Genomic DNA, 13344 nt, shown 5'->3' on the forward strand with positions numbered 1-13344 from the left:
GCTGTACGTGCTTAGAAAGTGCCCACTGTGTTCCAGAAATTGGGCTGGACCCCGGGGGACAAAGGCAAATAAGATGGTCCCTGCCCTCACAGTGCTCACAGTTTATGGGGAAACAGATCAGTAAGTAGATAATTATAAAACAATATTCTAAATGCAATGATGGCAATCTGAGCAAGGGGACAGGAATGGATAAATGAATGAATACTTTAAAAGCGGTAGAGAGGATGTGCAATATTCCCTTTTAACCAACTAGAGACGAAAGTCCTCTGGTTTGTTTAAAAGCCCAGTAAAAAGCTACAGCTTTCCTGGATTGAGTCAGATTGTATAGTTTAATGAAAAATGATCTGGGTGAGGTCCAGCAGACTTGGCCTCTTTTCCACCATAGTGCCAACTCCTCAGTTAACCAGCACTGGAAATCGCAGGTAAACTGATCAATCACCTCCCTGTGCTTCAGGTTCCTCCTTTGCAAAGTGGAAATAGTAATTCTTCCTATATTACAGAATTATCATGGAGAGAAATGAGGAGTGGATGATAAAAATGGCTCCTCAAATACATCCTGATGATGACAGTGATGAGAAGGTCTGAAGGGGAAGCAAGCCGAGCCCTTCTCCATCTAGGCTTGTGTCTCTGCCCTCAACTTTCCCACCTGTGGAGAGAGGAGGTGATTGCACCCTAAGGTATGAGTTCTGCCCTTACCTTTCACATCCACCCAACAGTCCACTGACGCCTCCCCCAGGGGGTTCACAGCCTTGCAGGCATAGATGCCCCTGTCAAAGGGGCCAGGCTTGTGGATTTCTAGGGAGAAGATTCCCAGGTGAGTGAGGGCTCTGTACTTGGGGTTGCCTTGGATATCCATCTGTTCTTTAGCCAGATGATCTTTGGCTGGAAGATAAAGGTGAGGGGGGTGAGTCAGGAGCAACCAACAGAACTCCAGCCCCCCTGCCAGAGAGACAGCTTTGAATCTCGTGCCCAATTGCCAGCAGGTCATTAAGTGACATCTTCATATATGAGGAACAAACACTAAAAGCAAAACTGGCGACATTATCCACATCAGCCTGTCTTGGACACCAGTGCCCTGAGTGTTCCTACGTCATGTTCTGTGGAAGAGGCAGATGATGGTGACAGGAACAAATGTTTTGGTTAGAATGTTCTTCAACACAGCTAAGGTTAGAGCAGAGGCAGGAAGCAGCACAGCCACCCACAGACCTCCCTGCTCACCCTGAGGGAGGCATGGATGCAGCAGAAGAGCTGGGTGTCAGAGCCAATGACTGTAGTGCAGTCTGCCAGAGGATGGGTCAACTTTGGGGCTTCTGAGAAATCTCGCTGGACAAACCCCTCGGTCTTGTAAACAGTAGCTGAGGGGACCAGGAAGGGCCTTGCTGTAGTGCCTGAGAGCCCCATCCCTCTTCAACTCTTTCTCCTTAACTCTTCCCAGCTCTGAGTCTCGGTGCCTTACCTGCTTTCTGGATGTGGGCCAGGTTGGCAGTGACAGAGGCTGTCTGGCTGAGCCCACAGAGGCTGTCTTGCTGAGTCTTTCTCAGCAAAGACTCAAAATGCATAGGAGTTGCCGACGATGAGGTAGGAGACTGTGCAGCTGGCGCGGTGATAGCGCTCCAGCACCATGAGCCACAGCTGTGGGGACCCGAAAGATGCCCGGAATGAGACCCCTCTTTTGGCAACTCACTCCGCCCCAGCCTACTGCGTGGAACTACCAGAGTCCCATTCCAGAACGTGCTGTTCCTCCCTCCCTCCATCCCAGCTGGGCCTCACCCCAGATTTGGTGTCAGCCTTCTGCACCGCGCATCCCAGGAGTGCGTTCCTGTGTCTTGGGGCGGAGTCCACTCCAGGGTAGTGCTGGAGCCCCAGACATCCACCAACTTGATACTCTGAAGGGAGCCTGGCCTCTTTGAAAGGGCCAAGCATGGCAGCGGGCATGGCACGCCTCACACGCCAGGACATCACTCCAGGAGGGGACCCTCCGCTTCTGCTCGGCCACCCCTCCCTTCACCCACCACTGCATCCTACAGTCCTGCTTCCCCAGCTCTCTGTGCTGATTCCTCTTCAGGCTGGGGTGGGAGCCCCCAAGGACCACATCGTCTCCCATTCCCCGCACTGTACCAATCACCAGGGTGTCAATGGTGGCGGTGGCCTCCAGCCCGCCCAGCTGCACACGGAGCTGGCAGTGACCCGAGTCAGCACGCTGGGCCTCTCAGATGAAGAGGATGGAGTCCCGCTCCCCATTCCACATGCTCACATGACTGGCGTCCAAGGCGCAGCCGTCACGCGTGCAGATGGCTTGAGGTTGGGGTTTGCCCTGAGAAATGGGGAGAAGGCTGTGAGCTGCCCTGAGAGGCCTCTTGCCCTTCCCGGCTGCAACATGGGTCAGATCCACCAGGTCCCCGTGGTGACTTGACTCGCAGCTGCAAATTCCTTGAGTGAGAGGTTGGTGGACTGTCCCAGCGGACTTCCATCTCTCAGCAACAGCCTCAGGATCATGGGAAAGGGGGATGGCTTTGAGTCTCCCCGCCTCTGAAAGTCTAGGTCATGGACACTCAGGGCAGCTGGGACTAAAATTAGCTGCCGAATCTCCTGAGATCCCTCCAAACTGAGAGCTCCCAGACCCCTGCTGACTGAAGGGCATGGATTAGCCTCACATCATCACCTGGGCATGCCTGACCTGACCTGACCCCAACACCCCACAGGAGTGCTGATGGAAGGGCTGTTTGGCCTCACACTTGGTGACATGCCCCTTCTATTCAAGGCTAGGGCAACTGTCCCACTGCTAGCAGGACTCTTGTTTTTTGTTTCCAAATCAAAACCCTGGCCTGGCCCCAGTCATGGACTCAACGTGGGGCTGGCATGATCACCTGGAACGGGATTAGTATATTCAGAGTGTCTCCAAACTTCCGGACGCAGGTCTGCCTCAGGGCCTGAGGTAGCCAGATCTTGGGGTGCTCTGAGTGATGGAAAGAGAGAGAACAGAGGGTGGTGAGCCTCCCTGGAGGGAAGAGGAGAGTTTAGAGGAAGTAGAAGTGGATGCTGCATCTAGCTGTGCTCCATGGCCAGGTGACCCAGGCAACACTCAGCAAATTAAGCCCTCCTTCGGGGAATGGGAAGATAGTTCCCATTGTCTCACTGGGATTTAGGGATAAGTAACCAGCCGTGGGATCCTCTAGAGAGAGTTAGTCTCAGCAGAAAGAGCACTGAAGAGTGAGCCTGACACCTACTTCTTTTAATTGGTAACTCTCTACCATCGACTTTTCATCAACTGAGATTTCTTTTTTGTTTGTGCACAGACCAGTCCAGTCCGAGTGGTCTGTCTTTCCACTCCTTTTCTACATTTGTCCTCAACAATACTCCTTTTATCAAGGCCACTTTCAATGTCAATCCTGACCCCCAAGTGTCCACCCCGCTCCCCAGTTTGGTGCCAAACCCCGAGGAGAAAGCTTTCTATTCTGCAGGCAGAGTCAACACCCTGGCCCCACCAGGACAGCACTGATGTCACTGCAGAGGGAGCTAGCGTCTGGTCCCTTCTCTGCAGGGCTGCCCTGTTCAGGGGCCTGCACAGTGTCTTCCAGTCTGTGGAGGATCGCTTTGTACAGTCAGAAGCTGGGAAAGATTAGGTCCACCGCCTGCTCCCCCTTGATCTTCCAGGCATGTTCCAGTGAGAAGAGAGATTAGATTATGTTTATTGGCTTCCAGGATGAAGACAGGAGATGCTCAGGGAAGTGCTGAGTATAAGTTTGGGGAATGACCAGGTGTAACTTCCTCTCAGGATGCCTCTGGCAGCCTTGGCTGAGGAATTGCAAACATCCCACCTGGGTTCCTTTCGGATCCTGGCTGAAATCTACTCCATTTTCCAGGCTTCTGGTGCTACTGCCTCCTCCTTTCTCAGGCAGAGACAGTCCCCCGCTGCTGTAGTCTTACAGGGAGTGTGACAGTCTCCGTTCCCACCAACTCCCCAGCCTCCCCACTCCTTCATTCCTAGCAGTTGGAAGAACTCCACCCCAGCACACAACTGTGGCAAACAGCTTGATAGCAGATTCCAAACTTTTTGATAACACACATTTCCCTGTAAATACATCCCTGAACATTCACCCCAATGTGTGTATGTTTACTTACAAATTGAACTGTTTAAAATGTACATTACATAGTGCAGAATTGGAATGGTGAAATTGAAAATAAAATAAATGAAGGGCCTACGAAGCTCTTCCTACGCCTCAGTTTGTAGATCGTTGTTTAGAGACCAGGAACTTCCGTAGTCCGCCCCGATTAGCATCTCGAGATAACCTGGGCTTTGTGGATGAATATAGACAGAAATATTCAGTGCATGCTGTCCATTTTATTTACCTAGTCTCCTTTTTCACCGTGTGGCTTACGTTTTAACCTGGGTTGTGCTGTCTTAGGCTGCGCCTCACCCCTCTACCCTGACAGAAGTGGGAACTGCGTGGTACGGGGCCTCCAGTGCTCTGAGTGCTGTCCTGCCCGTACGGCCCAGGGCCTGAGGCCTCAGCAAGGACTCAGCTCGGAGCCCAGGCAGCTGAATGACCCTGCTCGGCTGCCCTCTGTTCGACTTTGGCAGTTTGGGTGGAGGCGGGGCATGAAGAACAGAAGAAGTGTTGTGTGATGTGTTCCTCTCCTGTGGCCATCTTGGCAAGCGACCAAGGAGTTGAGAACAGGCGGATATGACTTCAGGTTTTTCTGCAAGAAGAGGGCGGCAATAGAAAAGGAGGGTCAGAACCTCATCTTGTTGGGCTTGGTTCCCCACTGCTGAGTGGGGACCTAACCCTTCACGCTTGCCGGGGAGAGGGCTGGGGAGAAGCCGGCTCTGCTGTCCCTTGCACTGCCTACAGAACCTCTGAGTTAGGAAGGACCTTGGTGAGCACCCAGAGCAAGGAGAAGACTGGAAGGAAAGGGCTGGGAGAGAGAAACAGCTTTGCTGTTGACCTTACGGCCGGTTGTGAAGTCGTGCTGGCACCAGGACTCACGCCTCCCCATCTAGGAATGTGTGTCTGAAGGACCTGTTCTCTGAGCATGACAGCATACCTGTCCACTTACCTGCCCTTCAGTGTCCACCTGGGACTGGGCACCACAGTCAGGGCTCCTGCAGTGATCTTGCCCCTGAAGGGAAGAGGCCAAGAAGGGAAGGCAGGGGGCCACACTCAAGGATTGAAAAGGCTTCTGTGAGGAAAGGAACCCAGGCTGTCATGCCTGGAAGAGGTGCCAGTTGAGCCCTGCTCTGCTTACACCTCAGGTAGGACGGGGGCTTCTATAGGTAGGTGCATGCTGATGTATATAGTATTTGTTCCCACTTAGTCTTTCCTAGAAAAATATCTTGGAAAAGGTTAGAATTGTTTCACTTGAACTAAGGAGAAAAATGAAAGAAATAAGTTTATGTGGAACGTAAGCTAAGACGGGGGAATTAGGAGGAGGATGAGCAGAATATGGCCCTGAGACCCAGAGGGGATGCCAGCAGTGGGCAGAGACAGAGGAGAAAGGCTGACAGCCAGGGTGGTGCATGCTTCCTCCCTGGAGGGCTCCTGGGCCAGTTCTTTGCTTAGAAGTGGGATTCCCTGACAAGATGGTGAATCAATAGGGGACAAACTTAAGTTACTATTTAGAATGTTCCAAGTCTGAGGACTAGTAGGCAAGGATTCTGCTCTCAGCAGTCTCCCAGCCCCAGTGGGCGGGCAGAGGATGGGCTTAAGGCGAAAGCCGCTGACAAAATATGGGAGGTGACAGAGTGTGTGACAGCTCCAGGTGCCTGGGCTGCAGCAAGCTCTTCCCCAGCGCACCCCAGGCCTTGAATCTGCCCAGCAAACAAGAGCAATCTGACCCCTTGCTAAGAGTGTTAATAGGAGGGGTCATCTGGGACATCTCTTTTCACACATCCACAGTCAAGCGAGGTGTTAATTGTACTGACCTTGGAGAAACATGGCTTTCCCTGACACCCAAGGTCTTTCTCCTCCTCATATGCCAGGAGGGATGTGAACCAAAGGCTGCAGCCCTAAAGCAGAACCTCGGTTTTCTAAGACCAGGTCTGAGACAGCCGCAGTTTGTCTATGAGGTTTTCTCCCTTCATAGAGTCTTAGGTAAAAGGCATTTTGAAAAGTCCTTTGAGAGCCCTTGGTTTCTGAGCTGTGTTGCTCTCAGCACTGAATTTCTCTCAGACAGAATACTGTCTTAAAAAGGAGTGGAGAAGGAAACTACTTAAAGTCCAGAGATCTCAACTTCTCTTGATTAGAAAATCCTTCCTAATTACACCGAATTTCATCCTGATGAGGTTTATGCCCATTTCCTTATTCTCTGCTCATGGGAAATAATTGTTCCCATCCTCTCATAACTTGGTTTCACATGGCTAAAGACTTTCTGCCAGCGATTCCCTAAGGACTGTGTAGTTCAGACTGATGGTATTAATTATGGCCCAGAGAATGAAGGAACAAGATAGACACATTGAAAGAGTGGAGGAGTGTGTGCCTGTGTGTGTGCAAGACTGCAAGTTCATGTGCGTGTGTGCACACACATGTACAGGCCTGTGTGAGTGAACGGTTACCAAAAGAGGGCAAATGCACAAGGCAAGTTATGGCTCCCAAAAAAACCCAGAGATTTCCAGGGATCCAAAAAGTACCAGCATTTCTTACAGAAACATTAGCAGATGCATAGGGTGTGGACTTGACCTTATCAGAAACTTGTCTGGAGGAGTGTGGTGGGAAAGAAATGTGGTGACTTCAAAAAAAACACCAAAAAACCTTGTGAAGAACAAGAGTGTCACTTCCTTGAAGGCCGTGAAACTAAGATCAGAAAAAATAAAAGGACATAGAAATAGGCAACGCTTCTCCGAGGAAAAGACTCCATCACTCATTTCCCTTGTGGCAGCCTCCCCCTCATACTGATGACGGTAGCCCTGGCTCACTGTCATTTTCTCCAACACTTCTCCAGTCATGATTCCTGATCATCTCAACACCCAGACTTCCAGTCCCTGCAGGGCCGCTCCCAGCCTTGCCTGCCACTCCTCCAATGAGTTCGTCCTCCCCGGCTTCAGCCCATGGTTCCTTTGGTCATTGTCTAGACCAATAATATAGCCACTCTAGAATCTGAATTCCTTTTTTTTTTTTTTTTTTTTTTTTTTGCGGTACGCGGGCCTCTCACTGTTGTGGCCTCTCCCGTTGCGGAGCACAGGCTCCAGACGCGCAGGCTCAGCGGCCATGGCTCACGGGCCCAGCCACTCCGCAGCATGTGGGATCTTCCCGGACCGGGGCACGAACCCGTGTCCCCTGCATCAGCAGGCGGACTCTCAACCACTGCCAACAGGGAAGCCCTAGAATCTGAATTTCAAGCGTCCCACTCTCTCAACACCACCTCCATGACAGGGATGGCTAATTGCTCACAACAATTTGTACATATTATCTCTTCCATAGTATAGGGATCTCTGAGAAGGAGCTGCCTCACTTGCTGTATGACAATGAGACTAATTCTTGCCAGTGAAATGTGAGTGGAAGTGATGAGAATCACTCCTGAGTTGAGGCTTTTAATGAATGAGTTCTCTATTTTCCATCTGCTAGCTGCATGCAGATGATCACGGGGCCCTAAGGCATGATGGAGCCACAAGATGGAAGAGGCCTGGGTCCCTGAATCAGTGCTGGAGAACTATCTGCTGAGTAGGAATGCTTGCTTTTAGTTGTTTTGCTAGTAAGGAATAAACATCTATTGTATTTGAGCCTTAAATTCTGAGGCCTGTTTTATCAACTCTCATAACCTAATGAACAGTCTCTATCCCTTCAGCTCCCTCCCCCTAAAGCTCCACCAGCAGCAATCCTTCAGTCTACTGAGACCTCTGATTCATTATCTTCTCACTCCTTCACTCTTCATCACCCCTCCATGTTATCACTTTCTTTCCCACCCAAATTAGATTCCATGGTCATTGTTAGACTCACTCCCTTGCATACCCACTCAAAGCCCTAATCCTTTTCCACTTCCTAGCAATACCCAGCCCCAGTTAAATACACCCCCTCAGTGTCTGCATCCACACAGCCAAACATGACTGGGGAAAAATATTACAAAACTATGCTGACTTTAAATTGACGGCCATTGCCTCCAAATGGACCCTGGCAGATCTGCCAGACTTTCCTAATTCACTCAATCTCCTGTTCTCCTGGGTGACTGTTGTACACCCTCTTCTAAAACTTCCATACCTTCTCCTGAATCCTCATTCTCAGTTGACAACCTTGCTAGTGTCTAAAGCCTGCCTATAGCCTATTCTTAACTCAGCAGCCAGAAAAGTCTTCAAATCTACACCTGATCATGCCAGATCTCACCTAAAACCCTGCACTGGCTGCCCATCTGTCTCAGGGTTGAACCAGTGTTCACAATGGTCCTGCTACCTCTTTGACCACAAAACTGCTATTCTCTTCCTCACTCTGCTACAGACACAGTGACCCTAATCCATAACGCACACTCCTGCCTCAGGGCCTTGGCACTTACTGTTCTCTCTGTGGAAAACCTTCACTCTCAATATCTGCATGCATTGTCCTCTGGTCTCCTTTAAGTTGCTGCTCAAATCACCTTTTTAACAAGACTTTCACTGAATATCCTGTTTGAAACAGCAAGTACACTTCTCACCCCAGCACTTTATACCCTCCTCTTTCTCTGCTTTATTTTTCAGCATAGCACTTATCACTTTCTGATATTTTATATATTTTATTTGCTTATTTATTATCTATCTCCTTACATAGAATGTAATCTCCACAAGGGAAGTTATTTTTGCCTATTTAGTGCATTTTTGTAACAGCGCCTGGCACATAATAGACACAAAGTAAATATTTGTAGAAGGAAGAAAGAGGATAGGAAGGGACAGTGGGAGGGTGGGAGGGAGGAAGGAAGGATGGTCACTTCAAGGCTAGGGATTCAGCTCCCCAAGCCTGGAAGACACAGAACAGTCCAGATTGAAAGAGGACACAGGGTCAGTTGGAAGCAATCGAGCTGAGATCAGCAGACGGGCCCTCCTACTGGGTCTCAGGGTCCTGTCTTCTCCATGTCAGGGTGCAGTCTGTCCCATGGCTCTCACTCTTTCGAAAGCTCTCCTCTGGCCCCTGCCCAGCATTGCCTCCAGGACACAGTGCCTCTGTGTAGTGCTGAGAGTGACAGAGGATGGTTCCCAGTGCCAAACACCTACTTCTGCTTATTTAGCCATGGAGCAGTCTTTCTTTTTTTTTTTTTTTTTCAGTACGCGGACCTCTCACTGTTGTGGCCTCTCCCGTTGTGGAGCACAGGCTCCGGACGCGCAAGCTCAGTGGCCATGGCTCACGGGCCCAGCCGCTCCGTGGCATGTGGGGTCTTCCCGGACCAGGGCACGAACCCGCGTCCCCTGCATCGGCAGGTGGACTCTCAACCACTGTGCCACCAGGGAAAGCCCAGTCTTTCTTGACTAAAATCTCAGTGTCGGCCAGTTGCAGTTCATTTTATTGTCACAAATATTTTGACGCCTGCTCTATTTCATGTGCACTCACATGCTAGCCGCCGTGCCCTTCTATGTCCCATAGAGCTCCCCATAAGGAAGAGGAGGCGTTAAGAGGAAGGAAAAGTCCTTGGTGCTCACAGGGAACTTGGGGGCCATCTAGTCCAGCACCATAGCACCCTCCTGAAGACCTCTGGTTAGGCTTCAGTGATTCTATGAACTCCCTGAACTTTGTTGAGTATTTTTCTTGGAGCAAGAATCCACAGCTTTCATCAGATTTTCCTAGGGATCCATATCCACCAAAGGGTTAAGAACTCTGATTTAGTTAAACCTCTCAATTTACCGATGAGAAAATAGAAGCCCAGAGGGGTGGATTGACTTGCCTTGGGTCACAGGACAGAGCTAGGGTTTGAACTCATGTCTTCTTTTCCCAACCGGGTAACAGATGCAAACACTTTGCACAATGTCACAAGGAGTCCTTGCTGCTAGTGACCTCTGGGTTGCCGGTGGGTTGAGTCGCTGGGTGCTGGTGGCCCTGAGCCCACACACAAGATCAGGGCCCTTCAGGCCGCACATGGGGGCTGTGGCCAGGGGCTGTCAGGAGGGAGGAGTCGGGGAGGGATGAGCACCCTCCCCCAGGGTTTTGTGGAGACCAGTGGTCAGAGAGTCAGCAGTCCTGGCTCTCATTCTCCCTCTGTGACTTATTCCCTGGGCCTTTTGGGGAAGAAACTGGTTTTCTGCCTCCAGACCATTCCAGCCTAGTATGTTCCCAATAACTTCTGCTCTCTTTACCTGTTTTTCAGTGGGGCAAACTCGGTCGGCTCTCTGCCCCTGACATTCAAATAGCTCCTGAAGACCCAGCATCTTCCATCAGGATGATAAGAGGCAGCAAACTTTCCCTCCACAACCTTATTTGCAGGGAGAACTCAGTCTTTACCCTTGACTTGGAAATAATTTATTATCTACTCACATCTTTGTTTGGCCTCTTCCAAGGCACTTTGGATTATCTCAACAATCCTTTCGACTACCTTACCAGGTAGATACTATTACTCACCATTTTACAGAGAGGAAATTGAAACGGAGCAGCCCATTGACTTGGCCAAGGTCACGGAGCTGCTGGAGGTGGCCCTGGGAATTGAGTCTAGATGCTGTCTTCTTTTCCTACCTCTCCCTACCCAGGGATTCCACGGTGTCTCGTTTGTGGTCTTTGCATCCTCTGCACTCAAGACTCCAAGGGGCCAGAAGTGGGGACTTTGCGCAGGGAACTGTCTTGAATATTTCGTGCAGCCCCCATAGTTGCTTCCACCGATTACCTTGCAGGAGAGGGGAAGAGCCAGGCTCCCGTCTTCCACTTCCGTCCGCTGAGCCAGGTGCAGTGGGAACCACCCAGGGTAAATGTCATAGAGCTGTTAGCTACAAAGGCCTCAGCCAGGGGCAGTCTGGGGGGTGGGCAGCAGGGCTGCTGGCAGGGAACTCTGGTGCTGGAAGGGGCACCCACCACCTCCTAACTCGAAAATGCCTTTATGCTGAGGGGCTCACAGAGACCACAGAGAGGGAGCCAAATTCTTACGGACGGTCTCTGCTTCCGTGGAGCTCAGGCTCGAAGAGGCTAGGGTTTCCCTTGGGAGCCAGCGGAGATGTTGGGGTAGGTGGAGGACCCACAGCTCTACCGAGGGCGAGGCGGAGCGTCACATACTGTTCACCACTTAGCCTCCCGGTGGCTCTAAGCTTTTTGTTTCTTTCTTCTCCAAATCCAGATGGACACCATCTCACCCCTCATTCCCTTCCTGACTGGCGTTGGTATATCAGGTCCCTGTGACGACATATTTTAAAGGTAAAAATACAAACCTATCATTATTAGTCACTGTAAATTGCCACAAACATCATTCACTGACTTTTCAGATAAAAAGCAAAAACTCAGCAGAGACATTTGAGCAGCAAGCTAGAATCCACCAAGGAAGGGGGTGGGGGCTCCAATGGATGCTCCCCCATCCTAAGTACCAATCCCATGAAAGCATTTAGATCTGCAAAACCTACGGAGGTGCAGTCAGGGCTGTAGTGCATCCTCCCAACTCCCATGGCTCACTCCCCATCCCCATGGATCACCTTCTGTGGGGGGCAGGAGCTGGGAAATGGGGCTGATGGCCCCCTGCCGAGGCGAAGCCTGGGCTCCGTCAGGTCAGCGTGGCTAGGCTGGCTTCTTTCACCTTCGGTGCGGATCCCGAGGCCACCTCCAGAGCTGTGGCTGCCTCCATGCTGGGCCACCCCAAGGCTGGGCTCCAGAGGAAGATATTCACTGTTGGTGGTGAGGGAGGGGCTGAGCACCTGCTCTCCAGCCCGGCCTCCCCAGGGTCCCAGCCACAGGGTTATGTAACAGGGCTGCCCTGTTCCCACCCAACTACTCCCAGAGGGCTGAAGCAGGGGCTAGGGGAAGAGCGGGGAGCAGACCCCAGCCCAGAATAGCTGCAGGAGGAGGACCCGGTAGTCCTGTTATCTTGGGAGAGAGACGACACCTCTCTCACGGCACCAGGGAGGGAGGGGAGCGCTTGAGCTGCAAACAGCCCCTCCCCACCCAGACCATCCAAATGGGCCCTCTGGCTTCTGGCAGGAGGATTGGGTGACATCTCAGCTCCTGACCTCCAGCTCATCCGAGGGTGTCCAGGTCCAAGGAAGGGGCCCCAGGATTAGCTGATTCACAGGCACACCTTTAGGTGGTCTCTCCCTCTCTGCTCCCACATTCGCTGAGTTGTAAAGTCTCGTCAGCTCGGCCTTTGTGGGGGCAGCCCCATCCTCTCCACTCCCCCCGTGGCAGTGCAGGGCAGAGTCTGCACCCTGGAGCCAGACTCCCCGGCTCACGTTGGCTCCATCACCAACTGGCTGTGTGACTTGTAACCACACATCACAGTCTCTCTCAGGTCTGTTTCCTCATCTGTGAAGTGGAGATAACAGCCATAGGATTGCTGTGAGGATTCAAAGGGGTCATCTGGGTAAAGTGCTTAGCAGAGTGTAGCCGACTAAGTGCTCGATAAATGTAAGCTATTTTTAGGTTGGAGCAGCACGTGTCCCTTTCAAAACTCCCTTGCCTATGAGATAAAGTACAAATTAAGTGAGAGGCAGCAGTGATGGAATGGAGAGCCAGGAGCATAACGTTAGAGGACTTGAGTATGACTCTGGGCTCTACTACTCACTCATTTGCTAGGTGACCCTGGGAAAATCACTTACTCGGAAACTCAGGTCCCTGGTCCATGAAACGAGGGATGATGATGCCACAATTGTGTTGAAGATAAAATGGTAAAAGTACATGAAAGTGGCCAGAGCACAGTTAGGTGTTACATACTAAAGGTCCTATGTGATTTCTAGGCTCACCAGACCATCATTTATATGTTCCATGCACTCCATCCAATCAATTTGGTTTCCTATCATACTCTACTTTCTCATCTCCAGAAGCTGGCATCCCTCTGTGAATATATATATATATATATATATATATATATATATATATATATATATATATATATATATATTTATATTTATATTTTAAGTAGACTTAAAGAGCAGTTTTAGGTTCACAGCAAAGTTGAGTGGAAAGTAGAGTTCCCACATTCCCCCTTCCCCTCCTCTATTTTTTATGGAAACAAATGAGTATGGTTGAATGAATGAGCTCCTTACTCATTTTTCCCCTTTAGCCCTCAAGTTGGGGGCAGTCATTAGCATCCTGGGAGCCGGTTACTATCCTGGGGTGTGGGACAGAAGCCCAGAACTCATCTTTACAACCTGTATAGGGACTGAGGGCTAGGACAACCTGTAGACACCACTGGTGCCCAGGAAGCTGTTTATCAGGAGCTAGGGTGACTGAAGAGGGTGACTGTGGAGCTTGACCTCGGGCTGGT

The 13344-nt window shown here is 50.8% G+C and overlaps 1 protein-coding gene across 1 annotated transcript; it reads right to left on the reverse strand.

The window, feature by feature from the left end:
• Positions 1 to 395: 395 nt before the first annotated feature.
• Positions 396 to 11709, reverse strand: MYBPHL (myosin binding protein H like). The gene is given in 12 exon segments (XM_067025517.1): positions 396 to 409; positions 697 to 858; positions 861 to 882; positions 1219 to 1355; positions 1457 to 1514; positions 1516 to 1632; positions 1771 to 1817; positions 1820 to 1904; positions 2114 to 2314; positions 2868 to 2956; positions 11561 to 11642; positions 11644 to 11709. Coding segments are annotated over 12 exon segments (1080 nt in total).
• Between the last annotated feature and the right edge of the window lie 1635 nt (positions 11710 to 13344).

The sequence above is a fragment of the Kogia breviceps genome, chromosome 1, assembly GCF_026419965.1.
Source record: "Kogia breviceps isolate mKogBre1 chromosome 1, mKogBre1 haplotype 1, whole genome shotgun sequence".
NCBI lineage: Eukaryota > Metazoa > Chordata > Mammalia > Artiodactyla > Physeteridae > Kogia > Kogia breviceps.